The following is a 27,246-nucleotide window of genomic DNA, read 5'->3' on the forward strand; positions in this document are numbered from 1 at the left end:
TATTTACCTTGCTGGGAGAAACACTGTCTAAAATTCATGGGATCATTATTAAAGGGAATAAGCAAGTTAAAGTTCCTGAACTAATACCTTCATGGGGAAAATAAGGTCTAAAAATTCAAGAAATTACTAAAAATAACAAAATAAAGTAAAAATACCTGCACAAAAAATATTTTCAAATTATGGCTTTTATTAAGCATACTGTTCTCCTGATTTCATTAACTGAAAATTGGAGGTAATTAGAAATTTATTACATGCAAATTAGTCATGTGATTAAAAAATACAAAGAGTGACACTTCTGAAAAACTGTGCTTATAAATTTCACTGCTGTGTTTACATTTCTTTTTTAAAAAATTCTTTTTAAAAATAATTAACTTTTGGCTGTGTTGGGTCTTTGTTGTTTACCCACACCAGGGCTACAAACCCGTAGCTCTTGCATTGGCAAGCAGATTTTTAACCACTGCACCACCAGGGAAGCCCTGTATTTACTTTTCCTAAGAGACACAGACTACTACTAGAAGGTTGCTACCAGTAACACCAGTGATTACTGATATTATCACACCGTTTTCTTCATCGGTAAAATATGGAGATTGGTACTAAATGATCTGTAAAGACTCTTCTGAAATCTATGACCAAATATTATATACAGAACAATACCAAGTTCAAAGATTTCAATATATAGGGAACAAATCAGTCAGCAGTTATTAAGAACCTATATTATCAAAGGCATTGTAATCTTAAAATATGTGGAAGTAAATTATATTGAAGAGGATTTTGTATGTTCTGAATTTAGAAGATGCTTCAACGTTTAACTTGATCTAATTTATTACCCTTCCTTCACTGGTGATGTTGCAAATTTTATCAGGGCTTTACGGCAACACAGGAATATAGTGAATTAGAACAGAACACAGTTGCTTCCGAGGAGTTAGAATTTAAACTGAATGCCTACTCTAGGAGGGTAAGATGTATAAAAAAGTGACTTTAGAAATTATCATTGAACAGAGAATACAGGGCTAAATTCATGCACACAAAATAATAGATAACAAAAGCAGTTAACAACTCATAGAACGAGGTCAGTGCTGGAGTAAGCGGAAATAGAATCATAGAGCATTAGAACTGAAAATCTCCTAGGAGACCCCGAGGTTTTACAGAGAACAAAACCTCGTAGTTAAGTAAGCACCGGACTGTACCAGGACTTGGGAAAGAGCCCAGGAGTGAGCGGTCGCCGCCCCAGCCGCGTGATCCTCCTTTGCTTCTATGGTTCTCTACTTTCCGATCCACAAAATAAATGGATTCGCTTAGATTTTTAAAGATCCAGGCAATGACATTGTACTAATTCATACACTCCAGGGCTACCCTTTCCACTTAACTGGTAAGTTACTTAACTTTCGCTCAAAGTAATAATTAAAAAGTCAAAAATGCATTATCCAAACGGACCCTGTTTGGTTGCCACGAGGTCTCTGAGCGAAAACGGCGAAGAGGAAGAAAGAGGAGGAATAGCCGAGCCGAGGGAAAAGGCCGGTTCGGATCTGTTCGGGTCCAATGGCAGGGCGTCAGGAGCTAGGGTGGTTAAAGGACCGTACGACCAACTTGGCGTTTCAGCGATTGGCCCAGACTGACGCAGCTCGGCGGCGGCGGAGGCGGCGGCGGAAGGGGCCGGGCCGTGGACGGAAGTGACATAACGCCGGCTTTTGGCCTTGTGGGGAGGTGTAGCAGGTCGGTAGAGGGAGACTGTGTTGGCGGAAGAGGCTCGGCGGCTGATGGCGGCTCAGGCTCGGAAGCCTCTCTAACATTCCCCTCTGCTCGGGAGTTCCTCACTCGGTAAGCGCCTTGCGCGGGGCGGACGCCCGCTGGAGCTCTTTGGGGGCTCGTGATACGTCCCTCTGCTCTAGCGTCTAGGGGCCTGGTCGGTCTCGGGAACGGTCTCCGTGGTGACGGTGCTGCCGAATGACGATGCTTTCCTTCCCGACGACAAACCTTTCCTCCCGGACTGCGATTGTGACGGTGGTGTGGGCAACTTCGGTTAGCAATGGAGTTGGAAAAAGCGATGGGTGGCCGCCCCACACGGCGGGGAGGCCCTGGATAGGCTTTCGCTATTTGGGGGAGCCGTGTGGGACGTGGGCCCTTTGGCGGGGGGGGGGGGCGAGTGACGCGGGGGACCGCCGGAGAAGAAAGTGCCTTGCCCGAGGCTCCACTCTAGGGTGAGTGTTTGGAGGGCAGCGTGTGTGCTGCCGGGGCAGGTAAGCTTGGGAAAACATCTAGGTCGTATCGGGATCGGACGCTCGGGTTTGCCCGTGCGGAGTGAAGCCCAAGTGTTTTGGTTTGAGTCGCCAGTGGATTAGGAGGCGGAGACTGACTGCGAGCCGTGGGCGGAGTTAGCGGTTTGGGCCGGCTTTCCGACTTCACCTGGGCTGCAGAATTAGTGAACGCTTTCTTGTCTGTTTATAAATGGCCTTACGCCTAGTGCTCGAAGGGATCTTAAATATTCCGAGGAGAGTCACGTTTGTCTTTGCTTAGGCAATTTTTCTTGATTTCACAACTCTCCCTCCCAGCACCCCCGGAGGTCCGCAGGTTGTGGACAAGTCCCGACAGGCGCTCGTCGTTTCGGGGAATCTTTGTTGAGATTAGTGTGCGTATGTGTGTACTGATAAACATATATTACCTTATTGGTAATAATTTCGTTTGAGAACGCCGTGACATTTGACTTTCTACATATATATATTTTTCTGATTTTTATTTTTTATTTTTTTAACATCTTTATTGGAGTATAATGGCTTTACAATGGTGTTAGTTTCTGCTTTATAACAAAGTGAATCAGTTATACATATACATATGTCCCCATATCTCTTCCCTCTTGCGTCTCTACATATATTTTTAGGTTTCACGAGGTAGTTATGAATTGCTATTGTGTCAGGGATGGGAAAATAAATCTTGTTTTCAACTCTGCATTCCGCTAATCGTAGAATTTCTACAAGCTGTATGCAACAATTACTAATTATAGTTTTGGAGCTCAATTCCCAAAGTGTTTAAAGAGATCATTTGAGTAACATGTTAATCTAAAAAAATGGGCTGATTACCCTCAGAGTGCTATTTGGGTATGGAAAAGGGGCTGAGGCCAGGCCTTCCTTTCGTTCTTATCAAGGATAAACTTGATTTCTTGAAGGATTACTTGATTACGTTTTCTAGTCATCACATTGTTAAATTGCACACCCCAGTTTACCATTATGGCTGCAGACATTTGTGTAGAATTAACCAGTAAATACCTTTTCCTTAACAAAATAACAGGTATTTTGGAATTAAAATTTCAACCTTTTTAATGATGTTAAATATTTATGAAGGATCGTAACTATGCTCCTTTTTTACTGCTTTGGGGGAATTGCCTCACATGTGAAGTTTATTGGATTGCATTCTTTTGGAATTTGTATGTTACTAAGTAAAATTTTGGCTATATCCACTTCTAGCCTTTTAAAGTTTATTTTGCCCCAAATAAACTCTTACAAGAGGGTAAAGATACCCTCCCCTCTAATATAATAAAAAGCCAAGATCATAGCTTTTTAGAAACCAACTTTTAAAACAATCTAAAAATTAAAGTGGTGTGAGTGACACCTGGGCAGAGTGTAGTGGTACTCAGCTGTAAAGCATTCTGGAGATTGGGAGGACTGTAAGAGTGCAAATTGACAGATTGGTGGATTTGCTTCTGCCTCCCGGAAAGCTTGCTGATAATATTTTTCTGGTCTGTAAACCAGCTGATAGTCTTTGTTTGAGCTGAAGTATAAATAATTGGAAGCTATTAGAATATCAGACGTATTTTTTCCCTTCAGATGTTCAGTTTCCTCCAGGACTGAAGTTCGGAGATTAATTTAAAAGTTCATATAATTTTAACTGAATATTTTAAAAAACTTTCACTAAGTTTGTCAACCACTATGTGTAATGTGTTTCTATTGCAGAAGGTCATATATGAGTTTTTATTACTAATTTTTGTCTGCTTTGGTTTTACTAGCTTTTATTATGGAAATTTTCAAAATACCCAGAAGGAGAACAAACAGTTAAAGGAACCACTATTTTGCTAATCTTGGTTTATTACACTGTCAGCACATTTATTTTTTCCCCTGGAGTTTTTCCCCTGTTGTCCAAATCCTGGACAACAGGATATTTCACCTATAATTAGTTTACCGTCCGTCTTTAACTGGTACGGACTTTGAAAAAAATACAGTCACCATGATAATATTATCACATAGAACAAAATTACTTTATTTCTTTTTGAATTCTAAGTGTTAGAATTGGCAAATTATATACAATATTTATCTAAATTTAAAAGCTTAATTTGATTCTGGACATTTAATGCACAGAAATTCTTAATATGGTCAGTTTCCTACTTTATTTGATTAAGGCTTACACGTTTTGGGCTAGTTAAATAAAATGTGTATCAGGAGCCACTGGAAAAATACTACCACAAAAGCCAGATCTGGTTTGGGCTTGAAAAAGTTCCAGGAGGAAGAAGTAAAGATAACATTGAAATCCTCCCCCTTCACCCCCCAAATTTATTCTAGCTACTTAGTGACCACTGCATATTAGTTATTTTTTCCTTAGGTATTGATGAATCCTCAAAAATAACAAAATTGGATTGTAGACCAAAGTATACAGCATAACACATAAAAGGAACTCTAGAGATGTTAGAACTTTGGGGAATAAAGTAGGAAACATGGGAGAGGGCACTGCAGGCAGCATGTATATATATTTCAGACTTTGTTTCCCAGCCAAATCTGTCTGGTCTTTTTTTTTTTTTTTTTACTGTTCTCATGTATTTTTGTTTTTTATTTATTAATATTTTTAATTGCTGCAACATTGGTTTATAATATTATATTAGTTTCATGTGTATAACATTATATTTCTACTTCTGTATACACTACAGCATATTTACCACCAAAATTTTAGTTTCCATCCTCCATCAAAGAGTTGGTACCCTTTACTTATATCCCCCCCTGCCCCGCCACTACTCTTGTTCTTCGTGTGTCCAGGTTTGGTTTCATTCATTTATTTTGGGTTTTTTTGTCTGTTTTCTTAACTAGAAAACTTTTACTTATTCTTTGCTTGCATCTTAATGTGTGCATGTTTCTAGAGGTGTACTTAGAGAATGGGAAACAAAATTTGATATGGTAAAGCTGCTTCCACTTCCTTTTGTGGTAGGAGCTATATTTCCTCTCTCTAACTGAGGCACAGTTTGTTTTACTCAGGATGTTAGTGAAGCTACACTTCCCAAGCATTACCACAAGGTGATGCAGTGACTTTGTATATTACTTCTCCACTGGGTGGTGTGTGGGTCTGTGTGTGTGCAGGTCTTTGTGTGTGCCTGTGAGCATGTGTGTAGTGTATAAATCTGCCTGTGAATCATCTTGATACATTAGCATTCCCAGCTAATTTCAACATTTTTTTTTTTTTTTTTTTTTTTTTTTTTTTTATAATGTGGGATCTTCCCGGACCAGGGCTCGAACCCGTGTCCCCTGCATTAGCAGGTGGATTCTTAACCACTGCACCACCAGGGAAGCCCTAATTTCAACATTTTTATAAGCTTGCCCATCTTTTTACTCCATTTCTTATCTGTGTGAAGAGTGAAACAGGAACTGTATGGGAATTAGATATTTTACTGTTTAAAATAGGTTGATTCATGTTGTAATTACATTCAGATTACATTTATCCATGTTAACTTTTTTATGACTAGAAGCTATATTGGAAAATTAATTAAAAGTAATAATGAGAATGGAATGACGTTTGTAAAATATTTCTATAGTTATAGTCGCATTGAAATGTTTAAAAAGGTTGGAGTGTTGGTGAGAGATTAATGAAGGTTATTAATGGGATAATTATAGATTATGCTATAAAGATTTATAAGCATAATGAATATATTTAAAGTCTGATGTTAGGGTTTTATATTAAAAACTTGAATTTTGGGGAGAGGGTTTTAAAATGAAATTTCATGTTAATGTGTTTATTTAAAATAATGAAAATAATACATTAAATATACTGGTAAAAATTCAGTCAGTTGAGTTAAAAGTTAAGGTCCTCTTAAGTTCTCTTTTCACACACAGCCCTCATGAGTAAAGATTGTATGATGTGTGCTTTTTGAGTCCTTTTGATGCATTTATAAGCATATATACACATGTACATATATAAATACATATGTGTACACCTTCAAGCTATTTTATACCTTAAAATCTTTTCAGTGAAGTAAAAGTCTAAGGTTGGATTATCGATTTTTAAACGCAGTTGTAATTGAGGTTAAACAAAAGTTTAAACTCCACTACCTTGTTTTATAACAAATAATTACTACTTTGTTGATTTAGTTTACTTTAGGAAACAAGTTTTATGAAAAAAGTTTCATTCTTAAATGGCTTTTAATTAAAAACATGGGAAACTCATCCTAAGCTAGCCTTGTTTTCTCCTTACTGAATATCTACCTCAGAGAAACTTAAATATTCACTCTCTTCATAGATAAACATTACTGATTTACCTGCCTCAGTTTTGGTAGTTGTATCTAAAAGAGTTTGGTTCAGTTAACTATAAGTCTCTCTCTTGGGTATTTTATAACCAACAGTGAACATTTTTTTCAAAACCAGAATCAAGGGTTTTTTTTGTTTTTGTTTTTTTTTTTAAGGCAGCCACTGACTTGAGATTATCATTAGTGACTTCATTAACATCATGACATCCCCTTGAGCCCATATTTGCTCAGACTATTCAAAGAAAGTAGTGGAACTCTTCACTTATTTTAGGCAGTTTCTAGTGTTTGTGCTACCTTTTCACTTTCCTGAAGGCTTTGCGTTCCCAGCTGGAGAGTATTGACTGTTAAGTCCTTCTGTGAAGTAGAGTCGCTGGTAATAAAGCCTTTTTGTTAGTGCAGAGGTACAGGCCTTTTATTACTGAATGCATTCTCTTTACCCTTGGAATCCTGGCAAACCTCAGGTGGGGAGAGGCTGACAGACATCCAGCCTGGAATTCTACCACAGTGGCTTCCAGGTTGATGATTGACCGTCTCTTTATGGGATGTCCAGTATATTGTCCAGTATATTGTGTAATACTGTAAGTACAAAGCAGTATTTTGACCATAACAGAAGCAGAGAACGCATGAGAGGAAAAGTAGACATTTTTAAAAGTGTTTATTTCAGAACTTTAAAAATTTGCCTTAGTATTTCAAACAGTTCAGTAAAAGAAATATTTGTAAAAGCATATTGTCTTAGATTTTCCTAGCAATAAAGACTTCTTAGTAATTGTTAAAATGTGAGTAGTTTTGGGAATTCCCTGGTGGTCCAGTGGTTAGGACTCGGCGCTTTCAGTGCTGTGGCCCAGGTTCAGTCCCTGGTTGGGGAACTAAGATCCCATAAGCCATGCAGCGTGGCAAAAAAAAAAAAAAAAAGTGAGTAGTGTTACTTCTGTGCTTGTCCTGTAGAAAATTCATAGATTTGTGAAGTAAGTTAGAATAATTTGGTTAGCAAATTCTTGTCCCAGTTTTTCCCATTGTTACAGAGATTCCTGTTTTGATGACTCAGAAGTAAGTGCCATAGTGTCAGTGTCATTGTTTCTGATGTGGTACTGTAGGATCAATGACTGTACTGAGTCTGTGACACACTGTATAGAGATAGATTTTTTGAGTAAATCCTCAGTTGTATCCTTTTTCTCAAAAGTAGAGCACAAGATATGGAAAACATTTGGGTCTTACAGATTTTTATAGGCCACTTTCACCATTCATCTGCTAGCTGGTGCTTGGTGTTCACTAAACCAGTGAGCATTCACTGAATCTATAATAGATTCTCAACAGTATGTGTTTCATTTACACTATACATTTATTTTATTTTATTTTATTTTATTTTTTAAATATTTATTTTATTTATTATCATTTTTATTTTTGGCTGCATTGGGTCTTTGTTGCTGTGTGCAGGCTTTCTCTAGTCGCGGCGAGCGGGGGGCTACTCTTTGTTGTGGTGCACGGGCTTCTCATTGCAGTGGCTTTTGTTGTGGAGCACGGGCTCTAGGTGTGCGGGCTTCAGTAGTTGTGGCTCATGGGCTCAGTAGTTGTGGCTCGCGGGCTCTAGAGCACAGGCTCAGTAGTTGTGGCGCATGAGCTTAGTTGCTCTGTGGCATGTGAGATCTTCCCGGACCAGGGCTCGAACCCGTGTCCCCTGCATTGACAGGTGGATTCTTAACCACTGCGCCACCAGGGAAGCCCCTATACATTTATTTTTAATCAGTGAATGTATGGAAACGGTACAATAATACTGGAAGTCAAGGTAGGATGAAAGGGTAGAATTTTGGTATAGGTAGAGAGGAACAAATAGGCTCTGAACTATTTCAAGTAGACCAACTGAGATTTTACATCATTTGAGAGATTTGAACAAGTATGAACCAGAAGCCCAAGAAGACAGCCTAGGTCTGGGAATCTGTGAGAGTTGCTAATGGAGACTTAAATTGTTGGGTTGGGTCAAAGTCTAAGTAGTAGTTTTCTATCCTGGCTGTATACAGGATTGAGATTACTTGGGGAGGCTTAAAAAAAAAAAAATGCGTGTATATACACACACATGCATGTGTGCACCCAGGTCCCATTTCTGGAAAGTCATTGTCTTTTCTTTTTCTTTTTTAAGACCCCTAATGATTCTGATATCTAGCCAGGGTTGAGAAAAAGCTGGTCCAGGGGATCATGAATGTGGGTCAGGAATGCAGGCACGGAGAGGTTAGCATCAGTTACAGGAGCCTAGGGGAGGGATGGGATGGATCAGATTAGGGAGGAAAATGATGAAGTTCAAGGGTTCAACATAGAAACACTGCTGGCTCATTTGCTTTCGGTTGCAAAAGAAGCAGAGGGCTAGGCTTTGCAGGAGAGTTGAGAGTTTGTTTTTGATTTTGGTTTTTAAAATTTTTTAACTCGGGACTTCCCTGGTGGCGCAGTGGTTAAGAATTCGCCTGCCAACGCATGGGACACGGGTTCGGGCCCTGGTCCAGGCAGATCTCACATGCCGCGGAGCAACTAAGCCCGCGCACCACAACTACTGAGCCTGCGCTCTGGAGCCCGTGAGCCACAACTACTGAGCCCGCGCGCCTAGAGCTCGTGCTCCGCAACAAGAGAAGCCACCGCAATGAAGCCCGCTCACCGCAGCGAAGAGTAGCCCCCACTCAATGCAACTAGAGAAAGCCTGCATGCAGCAACAAAAGACCCAATGCAGCCATAAATAAATAAATACATATTTTTTTTAACTCATGTAACTTTCTGAGCCATATTGTAAGTTAATTACTTCTCAGTTTGTATTTTTATATTTAATCACATTTTAAAAAATTTATTTATTTATTTGGCTGTTCCAGGTCTTAGTTGTGGCATGTGAACTCTTAGTTGTGGCATGTGGGATCTAGTTCCCTGACCAGGGATCAAACCCAGGCCCCCTGCATTGGGAGCGTGGAGTCTTAGCCACGGGACCACCAGAATTCCCTTTCATCACATTTTTTTGTTTAAGTTTTATTTATTTATTTATTTATTTATTTATTTAGCCTGTGTTGGGTCTTCGTTTCTGTGCGAGGGCTTTCTCTAGTTGCGGCAAGTGGGGGCCACTCTTTATCGCGGTGCGCGGGCCTCTCACTATCGCGGCCTCTCTTGTTGCGGGGCACAGGCTCCAGACGCGCAGGCTCAGTAATTGTGGCTCACGGGCCCAGTTGCTCCGCGGCATGTGGGATCTTCCCAGACCAGGGCTCGAACCTGTGTCCCCTGCATTGGCAGGCAGATTCTCAACCACTGCGCCACCAGGGAAGCCCGCTTTCATCACATTTTTAAGAAGGAGTTCCAACATTAAATATATTTACAGTATAATATATATATAATATAAAAGTATGTCTTTTCAATAATTACGGTATGAAATTATACATGTAATTTGCATTAAATGTTATGTATTTTCTGAAGGTATAATTTTTTTCTTAGTTGGTATCATTAAATTTGTATGATTTACTTGTTTCAGATTCACAATGACATCCTTTCAAGAAGTTCCACTGCAGACTTCCAACTTTGCCCATGTCATCTTTCAAAATGTGGCCAAGAGTTATCTTCCTAATGCACACCTAGAATGTCATTATACCTTAACTCCATATATCCATCCCCATCCAAAAGATTGGGTTGGTATATTCAAGGTAAGAGGACTTTCTCCATATTTCTTCCATGTAGGTACTCTTTATTTTCTTCTTAAGAGGTTGACAAGTAGTTTATACTAGTCTTGTCTTAACTCTACTTTAAGGGTCATTTTTGTAAACATCAAATGTGAAACATTGTGTAAACATGAAATATTTAATAGTGCAGGGTAGTGGACAACAAATGTTATGACTTTCAGTTCAGCACACTTTCCTCTCTATGATTAAAAGGTTCAACTTCACTGAAGTTCTTACAGAAATTTTTTCAAATCTTTTTTTTTTCTTCTTCCATTTTCTCCATTCCTTACCTTAAAAAAATGATCTTTTCCTTTGGGTTACTATATCATTTACTATCTTGTCATTTGTAATTAATTTTGTATAGCTCTACAACTATGTTATTATCTCTTCTGTTGTCCTGCATTGTTTAAATATTCCTTATATTGTCTTTTGCTTTTATAAGAGTATTCTGTTTTACATGACTAAATAGTAAATTCTTTGATGGCAAGAGTCACAGTTCTAATATTTTGCCAATCATTTTGTGTAATATATGCTTGAAAATTACATTGAATGATCATTACAGTGGTGGAAGTTTTTTGGCAATTTCAATTCCTGAGAATGTAATGGAGAACCAAAACATAAGAATGTCCTTTGAATAGTCAAAATAGTGTTATAAATGTCTAAACAGTAAAACTTACTTTTCTCCTTGGTTACTTTAGATTCTCCCTGAGAATCAATTTATTTTATTTTAGATGTGATTTATTAAAATCAAGACCATTAGGTCTTGAAATTTTGATTGTGTCGTCTGTATAAGTTAAATAGCAAAGTAGAAATAAGAGTAGCCGCTAGAATTAGGCACATTGAGAGCATTTAGAAGTGAAAGTCTGGCCTAATAGAGTGAGGAGGGCAGAAAAACTATATTGGACAAAACAAAGTTTTGGCATTTAATGATATTTCAGTTCCTTTTTGAATCCCTTATCCCTTGGTGTTGCTGGATAGATGAGTCATTTACTCTTTATTTATGTAATTTTTTTTAGGCTTGTCAGATTCCAATATGGATTCCAGTATGGATTCCAAAAGCTTCATTGTAAGCTTTTTATGAAATCAGTATCAGTTTAAATTTTATGTAAGAGATGAATAACAAGTTAAATATACTAAGAATTGGCATTTTCTGCAAGAATGAGTCAGAGAGGAAGAATAGAGCAGGGTAATGAGATTGAGGGAAGGGAAGGGCATTCCTGGCAGGAAAATGGCATAAGCAAAGGCACAGGGGTGAGAATGTTCATGAGAATGAATTAGTTTAACTAGAACATAAACGTAATCTAGGGAGGTGGAGGGAGATGAAGTTAAGCGTCAGTCTTTCCATGGAGGACCTTCAGTGTTAGGCTAAACAATTTGCAAACTTTTCCATATGGGCAGTGGGAAGTCTGCATATGTAGGTATGGAGGCTGATGTGTGATAAATTGTATTTCAAGAAGATGAATCTTCACAGTTTTCTTTCAGACTACTTATTTATGTCTTAGGTTTTTTTTCTCCCCATTTTTAGTTAATGGCCTGTTTAAGCCAAAAGCTTATGAATTTCTCTTCAAATCCAGCCAAACACCAATTCTGTCTATTTTCCTGCCTACCTACTAATGCATTTTTAATATCACAGCCCTAGTTCATGCCCTCCTTATTGATTTCTAAGATGATTGCAATAGGTCACCTGTTGTCCCTGCTTTCATTTTTCTATTTGTTCTTCAAACTGCTCTATATAAACTATAATAGAAAATGAAAATCTGAACATATCTTCCTCTTGTTTAAGTGGTTCTTCATCCTCTATGGGATAATGGCAAGACCAAATAACTTAGTGTGCCAAATAGGGCTCCTTTATACGACTTGATTTATAGCTTCCTTTTTTGTCATTGCCTGCTTATTTTTTGGCTTTGATAACGTTAAACTATTATCTCTTAACTTGTGTACTCCAAGGACCGTAACTTTTCTCTAAGCAATAATACTTACATAAATACATACATGATAAATAAGTTTGTATAGAATACCCTTTCCATCTTTTTTGCCTGGATAATACTTAAAACTTAGTGGGAAGTTTAAGCATGTACGAAAAATTTTGAAATATACAGGAAGACTCAAGGAAGAAAATAAATCATGTTTTAATACTATTTTAATGCTTACCTAGAATAAGCATTGTTAACATATTGGCATATATCTATAATTAATAATTATACACATACTTTGTGTGTAATAAAGTATACACACATGCTGTTGATGCGTTGTGGAATTCATGGAAATGTTTCCAAATGTTTATCACTAAACAATGCTTAATACAGATCTCTGTATCTGTTTTTATTTTGTTTGTCATTGTATTTCATAGGATAAGTTCTTGGAAGTGGAATTGCCATGTTTATGGCATTGAATGTTTTTAAACACTTGACGTGTACTGCAAATTGATTGCTGTCCAGAATGATTTTGATAGATATGATATTGACAAGGTAGGCAGGGAGAGAGTGCCCAGGTAGTAATTTTAAGGGGAAGGAATGAAGGGAAAGTGTGTTGTGTGCTTGAGAAAGTGTTAAGGAATTTAATTTTCCTGGGACAGGTACCAGTTTTAGAAGATGAATGGGAAAAGTTAGTTTGGATCACGTAGATTGCTTTAATATTTAGCTGAGGAATAATTTTTAAGCAGAGAGTAATAGAGTTTAGAGGTGAACTTTAATCTTCTAGTGCTGAATAAGATAAATTAGAATTAGAAAAGAATGGAGGCAGAGAGAATGTTTGTTTATTTATTTTTTATAAATTTATTATTTATTTTTGGCTGCGTTGGGTCTTCGTTCCTGCGCGCAGGCTTTCTCTAGTTGCGGCGAGCGGGGGCTACTCTTCGTTGCGGTGCATGGGCTTCTCATTGTGGTGGCTTCTCTTGTTGCGGAGCACGGGCTCTAGGCGCATGGGCTTCAGTAGTTGTGGCACTTGGGCTCAGTAGTTGTGGTTTGTGGGCTCTAGAGCACAGGCTCAGTAGTTCTGGTGCACGGGCTTAGTTGTTCCGTGGCGTATGGGATCTTCCCGGACCAGGGCTCAAACCCGTGTCCCCTGCATTGGCAGGCGGATTCTTAACCACTGTGCCACCAGGGAAGTCCCAGAGAGAATGTTTAGACCATCTTCATTTTCTAGGTGAGATTAAGCCTTAGAGAAGGGAATCAGTTGTGGGTAATAATCTGTAAGAGGCATCTGTAGGGTTTGTCAGCTATTAATTTAATGAATTGGGACTGGAACTCATTTATTGAGTATACTCAGTAATGAGGAGCAAGGTCATGTGCTGAGTTGGGGAGGGCTTGAGTATGGAGAAGATATGGTCTTGCTACTGTGGAAGAATGTCACAGGGAATCGGAGTAGGTTAACCAGGAGATTTCTGAGCAGCCATTTTGTGAGTTTGTCTAGAGAGATTGAGCACCTAGAATTGAGTGAAGAATTCAAAAAGTGGGTGTCATTCAGACTGGGAATTTGGGAAGAGAAGTCAGGAGGACAAAGGATACTAGGGTGGTTTTGGGTGCATTATTATTGAAATGATTAATTGACCATGAAGTCCAGGTTCGGTAGGGGAATGAGTGAAGCCAGGCAAGGGATGTAGACTGTGTCGGAGATCTTCTTTTCTTTTTTTTTTTAAATTATTTATTTATCTATTTATTTATTTTTGGCTGTGTTGGGTCTTCGTTTCTGTGCGAGGGCTTCCTCTAGTTGCGGCAAGCGGGGGCCACTCTTCATCGCGGTGCGGGGGCCTCTCACTGTCGCGGCCTCTCTTGTTGCAGAGCACAGGCTCCAGACGCGCAGGCTCAGCAATTGTGGCTCACGGGCCTAGTCGCTCCGTGGCATGTGGGATCTTCCCAGACCAGGGGTCGAACCCGTGTCCCCTGCATTGGCAGGCAGATTCTCAACCACTGCGCTACGAGGGAAGCCCCTCTTTTTTTTTTTTTTAACATCTTTATTGGAGTATAATTGCTTTACAATGTTGTATTAATTTCTGTTGTATAACAAAGTGAATCAGCTATACGTATACATATATCCCCATATCCCCTCCCTCTTGTGCCTCCCTCCCACCCTCCCTATCCCACCCCTCTAGGTGGTCACAAAGCACCGAGCTGATCTCCCTGTGCTATGCAGCTGCTTCCCACTAGCTATCTATTTTACATTTGGTAGTATATATATGTCAGTGCTACTCTCTCACTTCATCCCAGCTTACCCTTCCCCCTCCCCCTCCCCCTCCCCGTGTCCTCAAGTCCATTCTCTACGTCTGCATCTTTATTCCTGTCCTGCCCCTAGGTTCATCAGAACCACTTTTTTTTAGATTCCATATATATGTGTTAGCATACAGTATTTGTTTTTCTCTTTCTAACTTACTTCACTCTGTATGACAGACTCTAGGTCCATCCACCTCACTACAAATAACTCAATTTCGTTTCTTTTTATGGCTGAGTAATATTCCATTGTATATATGTGCCACATCTTCTTTATCCATTCATCATGGAGATTTTCATTTTTTCCTTTTAGTTTTTCTCCCTCTTCTCTAGTGTTGACTAGTTTAAATTATAACTAAAACACGTAGCATGTTTATTACTTTATACTTTACACAGGTCTTTCATGAGAGCATTATAGTTGCCATTTTACAGATGAGGAAACTAAGGTCTAGAGAGAAGTGTCTTGCTCACTCCAAATTAAACTTTGGAGCTGAGGTTTGAACCTCATGTAAATTGGCATTCAAGAATTGTTCTCTGGCAGTTTGGTTAAGTGAGAGATCTGGTTATCCAAAATTAATAACAGAGTTCCTAATAAGTTCAATGTGCATTTTATGAGTGATAGAATTGAAGTAAAAAAATACAGGAAAAGATTGAGAACTATACCTGATGCCATATCTATTATTAAACCCAACATTAGTTGCAATAAAATATTATATGTCACATTACATTTGAGTTTTATTATTATCAATTTGATTTGGTCTTAGTTATATAAGTATTTATTTTTAAGAATTTATTTACATTTATATTTATGCTTAGTACAAATTGAATTACCTTATAATTAAAATAACTTAAACTAAAGGTCCATGAGTTTTTTGGTTTTTTTTTGAGATTTTTTTTTAACTATAAAGGAGTTTTAACAGTTCTCATGTTTCAAAGATACTTTTCTAGTGGAGGAAGTTGGGAGTGCAAAGTGATTATGTCATGTGTCCAGGGTCACATACGCAAACCAAGCTTCCCAGTATGGTACTGTTCTCACTGAATCATTATTGACAACCAGATAAAAAACTTTAATTTCCTGGTGTGGAAAGTGAAACTGAGCAGTGATTTTGTGCTTGACTATCTTGTTTCAAGCTTTTGTTTCCCTCTTCCTTGTTTCTCCTTACCTTTTCATATTTCTCTTCATTCTGCTTGTTCTGTCTTCCTGCCCTGGTCTCCATTCCAGTCCTTTCTTATTTTCTGTTTTAAAAAAAAATTCTCCTGTTGTAAAAATAATCATAATTTTATAATACTTGGAACAAAACAGGAAATGTAAAAGATACAATTAAGATGACCAGCAGTCCCATTGCCCACTATCTAATAACAGTGGTTAGCATTGTTGATGTTTTCACTGTTTCCTTCCAGTCTTTTTTTTTTTTTTAACTAAAGGAAGAATACTTTCAGTCTTTTTTAATGCTTATATTTTGAAAGTAGTTGGAATAGTAGTACATGACCTTTTTTATGTCCTGAATTTTTCACTTACGATTGTAACTGCCTTTTTTTTTTAATTTGGTTGCATTGGGTCTTAGTTGCTGCAGGCGTGCTCCTTAGTTGCGGTTCAAGGGCTCCTTAGTTGTGGCTCACCGGCTCCTTAGTTGTGGCTCACCGGCTCCTTAGTTGTGGCATGCGAACTCTTAGTTGTGGCATGCATGTGGGATCTAGTTCCTGGACCGGGAATCGAACCCAGACCCCCTGCATTGGGAGCACAGAGTCTTAACCACTGCGCCACCAGGGAAGTCCCGTAACTGCTTTCTTAGTAACATTTTATCTCATGCTGGGACATTTATACTGTTTATGATATTTCTATCTTAGAAGCAGCATTGCATCCTCCCTGTGTATATCTAGGCATTTTTGCAGTTTTTTTCCTTTTAAAAAAGAAGGACCTTTACTCTTTTTTTTTTTTTTTTAAATTAATTAATTAATTAATTAGGCTGCCTTGGGTCTTAGTTGCGGCATGTGGGATCTTCGTTGGGGCATGTGTGATCTTTCGTTGCGGCGTGTGGGCTTCTCTAGTTGTGGTGCACGGGCTTCAGAGCAAGCGGGCTCCATAGATGCGGCACTCTGGCTTAGTTGCCCCATAGCATGTGGCATCTTAGTTCCCTGACAAGGGACTGAACCTGCATCCCCTGCATTGGAAGACGATTCTTAACCACTGGACCATCAGGGAAGTCCCAAGGATCTTTACTTTTGTAATGATTTTTGAAAACTCAGTATATACGAAAGAAAGAAAATATAATACCCTTACCGTACCCTCACCTTCCCCAGAAATATCTGTTGTGAAGTGTGGTGTATATTCTTCTAGAATTTAAAAATTCATAGGCTCATTTTGTACTATTTTGTAGGTTTTGTATTTACCTTACAAAATCAGCAAATTTACTTTAAGTGCCTTTCCTGCTCCATGTCCTGTGTCTATCTTCCCTTTACCCCTCCCCCAAAACCACTCCCCTGCTCTCTCTCTCTTTTTTTTTTTTTAATTTTACTTATTTATTTATTTTTGGCTGTGTTGGGTCTTTGTTGCTGTGCACGGGCTTTCTCTAGTTGCGTCGAGCGGGGGCTATTCTTCTTTGCTGTGTGTGGGCTTCTCATTGTGGTGGCTTCTCTTGTTGCGGAGCACGGGCTCTAGGCACGTGGGCTCAGTAGTTGGGGCTCGCGGGCCACGGCATGTGGGATCTTCCCGGACAAGATTGACCCCATGTCCCCTGTGTTGGCGGGCGGATTCTTAACCATCTCTCTCTCTCTCTCTCTCTCTCTCTCTCTGTGTCTCTCTGTCTCTCTGCCTCTCTCTCTGTCTCTCTCTCTCCCCCCCCCTTTTTGTGTGTTCTCTCCACCCTGATGTTTCTGTCTTTCTCTTGAGGTTTCTCCAGAATTTATTAACACCTATATTTTTACTTGGTAACCTTGTTGTCCTTCTGATCTTTACATTTCTCTCAGAATTTCCTTAATGATCAATACCAACATGTTTTTCTAAAATATTAATTCTATTGAAAGGGAACACATTTGTGTGTTTTTTTTTATGTCACTACTGTTTAATTTCCTTTTTTGCTCTTACTTTGCTAATTGCATTAGTAGCGAAAGAATGATGTCCAGTACTATTGTAATTCCCCAAACTAAACTATGTGAAATATCTGTTGCTTTGGTTCCTTCCTAAACATAGATACGCCCTCTTAACTGGATCCAAGTGTAGCTCCTAAAAGCAATATGTTTTGACAGTGATAGGTAACTTTAACTGACTGTCCTATTGTTCTAAGTGTTGTCATGTATTCTCTGCCATTTTTCAATGTTTTAAAATTGCTATTACCAACTCTAAATGTAATAATTTTCTTTATACTTGCTACTAATGGCTACTAATGGCTATACTTGCTACTAAATCTGCAATCCAGAAATCCAGTCAAGTTCTAGCCAGGTAACCAGGAAAATACAGAGAAAAACTGTGTGCCTTGGACACTTTGTGGTTTGATTCTTCTAATAAGATTTGTTTACTATTCTTACCATGAGCGCCCACATAATTTCCAGATGTCCAAATTCTGTTTCTTCCACTGTGGGTCCACTCTACTGTGTGGGAGTTTAGATGTTAGACATACCCATCCTAAAGGAATCTGTACTCTCTATCTTTCCAGATTGAGAGACTTCTACATTTATTTTTTATATTTGCCTGACATGCTGCTCACAGAGTGACCTAAGAACTATTGTTCAGTTTTTCCTTCCTCAAAAGGAATTTGAAGCATAGTTCTATATTGCTGATTTTTATACTCAGATTCGGTTGCATCTTGCCCCAATTCCTTGGATGGCTCAGCATGGGTTACCTGTGACATTTTAGAGCATGGTCAACCACTGTCTTGAGAAGAGTTGCCCAGATTTATGCAGTAAAGGAAAGCAAAGTATAAGTTACCATTATAGTCAACCAATAAGGAACAGCCTGAGTTACTGTGATTCAGTTAGAGAAAACACAGCAAGGACCAAACCACTCAACATATCTCTTTTCTTAAACATATTTTTCTTTTTTTAAAAAAATAAATTTATTTATTTATTTATTTTTGGCTGCGTTGGGTTTTTGTTGCTGCTCGCGGGCTTTCTGTGGTTGTGGTGAGCGGGGGATACTCTTCGTTGAGGCACATAGGCTTCTCATTACGGTGGCTTGTTGTGGAGCACAGGCTCTAGGCGCATGGGCTTCAGTAGTTGTGGCATGCAGGCTTAGTAGTTGTGGCTCGTGGGCTCTAGAGCACAGGCTCAGTAGTTGTGGCGCGTGGGCTTAGTTGCTCCGCAGCACGTGGGATCTTCCCGGACCAGGGATTGAACCTGTGCCTCCTGCATTGGCAGGCGGATTCTTAACCACTGCGCCACCAGGGAAGCCCAACATATTTTTCTTATATGGTAAAAGATCTCACTTCCCCCATTTTGTTTTTCTTCTCATGAGAGAAAGCTAGAAACAGTGCTTTCCCCCTTTACCTTACTGTTTCTGTCTTTTGTCAACTGCAGTTCTTTTAAGAATTGTATAGTCATTGACTCAGTGTTGGAAGGAAGGAAGTGGAATTTCAGAAAATATGAGAGTATTTTATATCCTGCTAGGAGGAGAGTGAGTAGTGTCCTGGTGGTTAAGAGCTTGAACTTCAGGTTCAGATTCTGACTCTGCCATTTACTAGTTTCTTAATTTGTAAGATGAGGGTAATATTTATTCCAAAATGAACATTGAACTGTATCTGTTACTGCTGTTCCCAGTGCCACTTGAATCAGGTATCTGTAATTCTGACATTAGCAGTTTTGCATGTCAGCCATCACAAATAAATGGTACACTTAGCATGTCTTTTGACCACCTGGTCCAGGTAGAGCCTGTTAACTTAGGCAGATTTTTTTTCAAGAAAGATGTAGCTCTAGATAGTATTGATATTCCTTTCAAGACCACCATATGGACAGGGACAAAGAATGCAAGGTGTGACTTGTACCAGGTGTATCTTTTGGGAAAAACTTCAAATAGGGTCTTTTTCAGGAGATGATAGAAGCACTGGGGGATATGGAATGAGGGACAGAACATTGTAGAGTCAAGATCACTGTCCCTAATATGTTGTGTCCCCTTGGGTATTAATGAATGGTAGCGTTTAATGAACACTAATGTGCTAGGCACCGTGCCAGGTGCCGCTAATGTGCCGTATCTCATTTAATACACATAGAAGCCTTTATCTCCATTTTAAAGAGGAGGGAACAGAAATAACTTGTCTGAAGTCATTTAGCTAGTAAGTGATCTTTTTTGGCAGTCTGACCTTACTTCCTATGCTCTTAATCACTGCAGTATACTGTGCTTGCAAAAACTACCATTTATGGAGTGCCCATCATCGGTCAGACCCTCTGCCAAGTGCTGCTTTTATGTTCATCATCTAATGTAATGCTTCTAACAATCCTGAGAGAAAAAAACTGAGCCTTAGGTCAGGGAAATCACTTACATCATGGTTTCCTCAAGCTTCTCATCTGTAAAGAGATGAATAGTGTCTTTCAAATGTTTTTGGACATGACACAGAAAGAAATAAAAATAATATGATTCTGTGATTTGACCCAGCAAAGTTGCATGCAGTTACACAAATTTTCATGAAGCAGTACTTAGCCTTCACGCCCTCTGATGCTTTCTAATTAAAAAAATAAATGTGGGGGCTTCCCTGGTGGCGCAGTGGTTGAGAATCTGCCTGCCAATGCAGGGGACACGGGTTCGAGCCCTGGTCTGGGAAGATCCCACATGCCGCGGAGCAACTAGGCCTGTGAGCCACAACTACTGAGCCTGTGCATCTGAAGCCTGTGCTCCCAACAAGAGAGGCCGCGATGGTGAGAGGCCCGCGATGGTGAGAGGCCCGTACACCGCGATGAAGAGTGGCCCCCGCTTGCCGCAACTAGAGAAAGCCCTTGCACAGAAACGAAGACCCAACACAGCCAAAAATAAATAAAAATAAAATTAATAAAAAAAATAAATAAGTAAAATAAAAAAATGTGGTTATGAACCACTAAATTGATATAATGTTACCACATACTACTGGGTTGTGACTGACAGTTTGAAAACACTCCTTTAGAAACTAAAGATTACTAAGATTCTTCCAGTTTCAATATTCTGGACTCTCTAATCCTAAGTCGATCAGAATTATAGAATATGTGTATAATCAAACCTTGTGGATGATGCATAATTTCTTGTAATATACTGGCAAATGGATATCTAGTACCTGTTTTAAACGTATCTAATATTCAGTATTTACCACAGTACAGTTCATCTGGAAAATAAAGACTGAGACATGTAATGTATATATTCATGTTGTAAGGTGGAAATGTTTTAGAGATTGGTGGGACATAGGTGGTCTTTTTGTATATATAAACACCTTAGGAATAAAGGTAAAAATAAATTTTTACAGAATTTACCATTGCCTGTAGGCAAGACTTAACTAAAGATGACAGACTATTGAAGTTTAATTAGTGGATTTAAGGAGGAGGGGGAAATCTAACTAAAAAAAAAAAAACAGTTAAATTCGAGGCATAAAATAAATTTTAAAAACTTACGTTTAGTGAAATCAAATTTTAAGTGAAACGTTTTTATATTTGATCATATGTGTACTAAGGTTTTCCTTGAGAAATTGGATGTCAAATTGCATTTTAATACATAGTAGAAACTCTGCTGTTATAGATTTTTATAGCATTAGGTTATAGCTTAATAAAAATTATAATAAAAATTTGACGTGATTGTTAAAAATGCTCATGATTTGTAAACATAAGCACATGCTTTAACTTTAGGATGCAGTGACAAACAATATGCTATAAGATATCATTCATATTAAACCACTTATAATGTCCATGTTTTTGTTGTTTTCCTTTAGGTTGGATGGAGTACTGCTCGTGATTATTACACGTTTTTATGGTCCCCTGTGCCTGAACATTATGTAGAAGGATCAACAGTCAATTGTGTGTTAGCATTTCAAGGTGAGAACTGAAAAGCAGAACTCGATGAAATTACATGTTTTATTGCCATTAAAAATGTTGTACCCCATTGTAATGATCTACTTAAGCATGTCTAGTGACTAAAGTTGAATTAGTATCTTTCTTTATCAAAAGTCATAAGAATGTAAATATCTAGTGTAGGTCACATGATATTTTATGTAGACAAAGGTTTTTTCCTTATTGTCTTTGATTTAAGAGAAGTCTTTTGATTATCTTTTTTTTCAAATGAGAAAATAATGCTGTTACTAATACTAGATAATATAACAAATTAGAGGTGAGACAAATATTCCGTATGAAAATCACAAAAATGATTAACAGGATTTATAGAGTAGAAATTCTATAGGGAAAGTTGCCTATAAAATGGATGTGAGTAATATAAAATTCATTTTTGTCTTAGCTTAGCATTATATGCAGATTTTTAAAAATTCTCTTAAAGGAGGAGATATACCTGGTATTGCCCCTCCCCCCACATTCTGCCTTCACAAAGGTGATGGCTAGAGCTTCAGCATCCCTCCTGTGGCCATGAGGGGAAGGCCGAGACAAGCACATATATGTCTGTCCTGACATGTCTGAGCCACTGAATCAAGGCCAGCAGGCAACTGCCTCCAGATTGCTTGTTATATGAAAAAAATACACCCTGTTGCTTTAAAACAAAGCACAAAAATTTTATTTAGAAATCTATAACAGAATTTGCTGTAGAGTGATTTTTGTAGTAAAATTGTACTGACTGTGGATTGTATTAAAGCAAATTCTTAGTCTTGTTTATACCATGGACTGTTTTTGGTCTGGGGAAGCTAATGGACTCTGTCTCAGTATAATATTTTAATATACATGAAATGCCCAGAATTGCAAAGGAAACCAGTTATACTCCATTGTATGGATGTAACACAGCTTATTCATCCATTCGTCTGTTAAAGAATATTTTGGTTGCTTCCAAGTTTTGGCAGTTGTGAATAAAGCTGTAAAGCTGGTATAAACATTCATGTACAGGTTTTTGTGTGGATGTAAGTTTTCAACTCATTTGGGTAAATATCAAGGAGTATGATTGCTGTATCATATGGTAGGAATATGTTTAGTTTCATAAGAAACCACCAAACTCTCTTTTCCAAAGTGGCAAAGCCATTTTGCATTCCCACCAGCAATGAATGAGAGTTCTTGTTGGTCTGCATCTTTACCAGCATTTGTTGGTGTTAGTGTTTTGGAGTTTGGTGGTTATGTCTTTAAAAAAACTTTTTATTATGAGGTTTGTATATGTTTGGTGTGAACATCAGTTGGGAATGTAATCACATGGAGTTTGCATATATAAAAAAAGTTTCCTTATGTACTGTGACAAGAAACACATATTCAGAGAATAAAATTTGTTCTGTAATATAGACAAAGATTTAGGTCCTCATAGATGTTTTATAGATTAAGAGAGTTATAAATTATATATGTAGTTTATCTTTTAATTCATAGCCTTTTTTTAGATAATCAAATTCAAGTATGTATATTGGAACTGATTTTGTTATTAAGAGATTTGTTCTTAAAAGCTGTGGGTTTTTCCAGTCATTTTTTTTTTAATCTACTTTTTAAATTTTTAAAATTTATTTATTTATTTTTGGCTGTGTTGGGTCTTTGTTGCTGTGCGGGCTTTCTCTAGTTGCGGGGAGTGGGGGCTACTATTCGTTGCGGTGCACGGGCTTCTCATTGCAGTGGCTTCTCTTGTTGCGGAGCATGGGCTCTAGGTGTGCAGGCTTCAGTAGTTGCAGCATGCAGGCTCAGTAGTTGTGGCTCGCAGGCTCTAGAGTGCAGGCTCAGTAGTGGTGGCGCACGGGCTTAGTTGCTTCGTGGCATGTGGCATCTTCCCGGACCAGGGATCGAACCCTTGTCCCCTGCATTGGCAGGCGGATTCTTAACCACTGCGCCACCAGGGAAGCCCTCCAGTCATTTTTAATGTGATTAGTTTTCTTATAATAAATAAGAAACTTAACAGAATTTGTTATAGTGACTAATGAATTTGCTTATTTATGACAGCAGAAAGTTTAAAAGCAGTTAGAAAAAAAAGGAGAAAAGCATCCAGTTTATTTCTGTTCATATTGTAAAAGCATTTTCATGGGAGCTAAGTTTTACATGTTTTTGAAAAGTCATCATAATTTTTACTTTGAAATTCAGAAATAAAATCTTCTGCCTGTCTAGAACTTGTTTGTTATATAATGAACTCAGGATAGAGTCATGAAAAACTTAGTCATAGAGAATTAGAGCCAGAAGGAATTTTAATTTAAGCATGATCCAATTTTGCTCATTTTGTAGAGTAGTCATGAGAATCCTGAAATGCAAAACTCAGAACAACTAATAAAGTGTGCATAAATGTACTGTTTTCCTAAATGGACCTTTATTTGTTTACTATAATTTGATTGCTAATGTTACAGGCTATAAAATTTGACTTGGAGTTTGGTTTTTACTTTTTCATATTTTATTTTCAGTTTTACTGATCTGAGGAGAGCTATTTCTAGGTAGCTTTAAATTGCAGTTCTGAATAACTATATCTTGTATCTCTAGTGGTATTTGAACCATAATTTTTAGTGAATTATTTTTGTGAGATTTAAAAAAAAAAATCAGACCTCGAATATCTAGTTTGTAGAATTTCTAATGCCATGATACCAGAGCTGATTAGTCAAACTATATTTTTCTTTTCTATTTAAACTTTAAAAGTAAGTGTAGTGGCCTTTGCAAAGTTACTCAGCCACGGATTAATAAATTTAGTAGTAGATAGTAGGAGGATGGGGTTTTTAAAAACTTCAAAAATTTATTGCTAGATGTACCTTTAATTCCTTTTTTTTTTTTTTTGGCTGTGCCTCGAGGCTTGCAGGATCTTAGTTCCTCAACCAGGGGTCGAACCTCTGCCCCCCTGCAGTGGAAGCACAGAGTCCTAACCACTGGAAAGGACCGACAGGGAATTCCCTGTATTACTTTTTAAAAAAACTTTCTATTTTGAAATAATTTTAGATGTAAAGTTGCAAAAGTAGTATACAGAATTATCATCTACCCTTCACCGAGCTTCCCTTAATGTTAACATGTGGCATAACCACAGTACATTTGTTTAAAAAACCAGGAATTTAACATTGGTACAACACTGTTGACTAAAGTACAAACTTTATTCAGATTTCACTAGTGTTTCCTGTAGTGTTCTTTTTTCTGTTCCTGGATCCAGTCCATAATCCCACATTGCATTTAGTTGTCATAGCATCATAGTCTTCTCCAGTCTGTGATAGCTCCTCATTCTGTCCTTGTCTTTCATAACCTTTACATTTATGAAGAGTACTGTTCAGTTTTGTTTTGTTCTGGTAGCATGTTCCTCATTTTGAGTTTTTCAGACAGTTTCTCATGGTTAGATTGAGGCTATACATTTTCAGGAAGAATACCATAGAAGTGATGATGTATTCTTTTCAGTGCATTGTATCAGAGAGTACTTGATGTCTGATTGTCTTCTTACTAGTAATATTAGTCTTGATCACTTGGTTAAGGTGGTGTCTGCTGGGCTTCTCCACTGTAAAGTTAGTATTTTTCCCTTTGTAATTTAACAGTATTATGGGGAGCAATTTTGAGATACCTTGTTTCTCCTCAAACTTTCACCCACTAATTTTAGTATCCATCAGTGGATCTTGTCTACAATAATTATTGTTGTTTTTGCCTGATGATGCTTTTCTATTCTCATTTCTTGGACATCATTAGTTGCAATTATTATGTTAGGAAGAGTCATCCTTTTCTCATTCATGCATATATATTTTCTTCTGTGGAATAAAGTCTAATGCTATCATTTTTTTGTTGCTCAAATTGTTTTAGCTTTCTTTGGCTATTGGGAGGTCCGTCAAGGGGGCTCCTGTGTTTTTTGACTCCCCCACCCCCTTCTTTTTTGACAACTTCTTTCTTATTTTTAAGCACCACAGGATGTTTCAGGCTTATATTTTCTCTGCCCCCTCCCCTCTGTGGACAAAGTTCAGCTATTTTTTAAAGAATGAAGTCAAGTGAAGTCAATATCATAATAATGAGACTAAAAATTTCAAGATATGAAGGAATAATAGGCATAGTGAATGCACATTTCTGGGTAGATATTAATATCCAAGATAAGGGGAATATATTCACCTTTGTATGTTCGTTTCACAATCATTGAATGCTTCCTTTTTTCAGGTCATTCTGGGGGAATTCAAGAATTTTTATATTTATTAATAATCTGCCCTCAGTATTTCTGAGGTCTGGATGTAGCCTGTAAAGCATGTGTATAATGGTAATGCAAAGTACACAGTGGAGGATTTTTTTTTTTAATGTAAAAAATACCATGGGAGCTTTGGAGAGGATTAATTTTGAGCTAGGATTTAGAGAGGATTAATTTTGAGCTAGGATAATCCAGCAAAATTTAAAAGAGGGTAACAGTTGAGCTGAGGAGAGAAGGAACAAATATTGAACACATATTATTTGTCAGATAGTGGGCTAGATGATATAACTACATAATCCATGGTACTTCGGAACTTTGAGATAGATGGCTTCAAATTTCTTTTACAGATAAGAAATTTGGGCTCGGGAAGGTTAAGTAAATAATAATTAGTGGTAGAGCTGGAATTCCAGAATAAATCTGTGTGGTTCCAAAGCTTATTTTTGTTCTGCATCAGTAGACCTCATCCTCTTTCTGCCCTTACACAGTGCACATGTGCAGCGTATTCCTTTTGTTAATATCTCTCTTTTGCATTTAATTAATGTCATATTTGAGGGAACGTTTCTTTAAATGATGTATTCCAACCCCTGGTCCTCCTAGGCTTTTATGCTGGTTCTTCCATTGCTCCGCCTTCAGCCTCTTTCTCATTGAAAACTGCATACTTGACTCTCCCAGATGAATTGGTTTTACCCTAGTGAAGATACAGGGAAAGAATATTCTGAGAGTATAAGCTTAGACCTAAGATAAGAAAAATATGGGCATATTTAGGGAAGAAAGAGTCTAGTTTTGATAGATAATTTGTGAAAGATAGGAAAGACATATCCTGAGTGCTTAGAAACAGGGTCAGAAATGAGAGGATATGGCAAGATTTGTTAAATTCAAATAATTTTATAACAGAAAATTTAATACTTTTTTTGTTTGTTAACTTCCACTTAGGATATTACCTTCCAAATGATGATGGAGAATTTTATCAGTTCTGTTATGTTACCCATAAGGGTGAAATTCGTGGAGCAAGTACACCTTTTCAGTTTCGAGCTTCTTCTCCAGTTGAAGAGTTGCTTACTATGGAAGATGAAGGAAATTCTGACATGTTGGTGGTGACCACAAAAGCTGGCCTTCTTGAGGTTGGTACCAACAGTGAGCTGGTGATTCATAAATTTACATTATGATCTGGATTATTTTGTTACGAACTGTGACTTAAAAATAGTGAATGTTTTCAAAAAGACAAATCAATCATAGATAAATTACAAACAGAGCTCATGTTGGTTGGCATTTTAAGAATTTTTAGGTTATGCAGGAGTATAACCTGAAAATCAAATGCTTTTTAACTAAAATAATAAACTTAGAGTGTTGTTTTTGAAATACTTAAAAAAAATTTTCTGTCACAATTATGTTACTGGTTTCACTGTGGCAGGGACTGTCCCTAGGCTTATCAGTATTTTGTGCATAGTGTATATGCAATAAGTAATTATTGAGAGAATTTGGACCTAAAACTTCCTGTTCCCTCACCCTAACCTTTCTTCTTTAGGGATGGCCTAATCTGTTGATTGTAGAATAGTACAGATTTGGGGGTGAAGCTGATGGGAAAGCGGTATAAAGCAGTAAGTCTAACTGTAATTGGATGTGAACTTCATTTCACTGTACCACAAGCATGCCCTATCTCACGTGTGGCAGTGAATCAGT

At 37.9% G+C, this 27,246-nt stretch overlaps 1 protein-coding gene across 6 annotated transcripts in view; it reads left to right on the plus strand.

Annotated features, from left to right (window-relative positions):
• The first annotated feature begins 1,661 nt into the window (after window positions 1–1,661).
• Window positions 1,662–27,246, plus strand: part of TAX1BP1 (Tax1 binding protein 1) — a 92,361-nt gene continuing 66,776 nt past the window's right edge. For 3 of the 6 annotated variants that reach the window (XM_082471791.1, XM_082471792.1, XM_082471793.1), the window contains exons 1-5: window positions 1,678–1,818; window positions 6,955–7,071; window positions 9,987–10,155; window positions 21,254–21,356; window positions 26,500–26,687. In XM_082471791.1, the coding sequence (XP_082327917.1) occupies window positions 7,013–7,071; window positions 9,987–10,155; window positions 21,254–21,356; window positions 26,500–26,687 (519 nt within the window). In that variant the 5' untranslated portion in view covers window positions 1,678–1,818; window positions 6,955–7,012. Of the gene's footprint in view, window positions 1,819–6,954; window positions 7,072–9,986; window positions 10,156–21,253; window positions 21,357–26,499; window positions 26,688–27,246 lie in introns of all 6 variants that reach the window. The other 3 variants (XM_082471795.1, XM_082471796.1, XM_082471794.1) reach the window with 2 other exon arrangements.

The sequence above is a fragment of the Balaenoptera physalus genome (assembly GCF_965194825.1).
Source record: "Balaenoptera physalus genome assembly, chromosome: 8".
Classification (NCBI taxonomy): domain Eukaryota; kingdom Metazoa; phylum Chordata; class Mammalia; order Artiodactyla; family Balaenopteridae; genus Balaenoptera; species Balaenoptera physalus.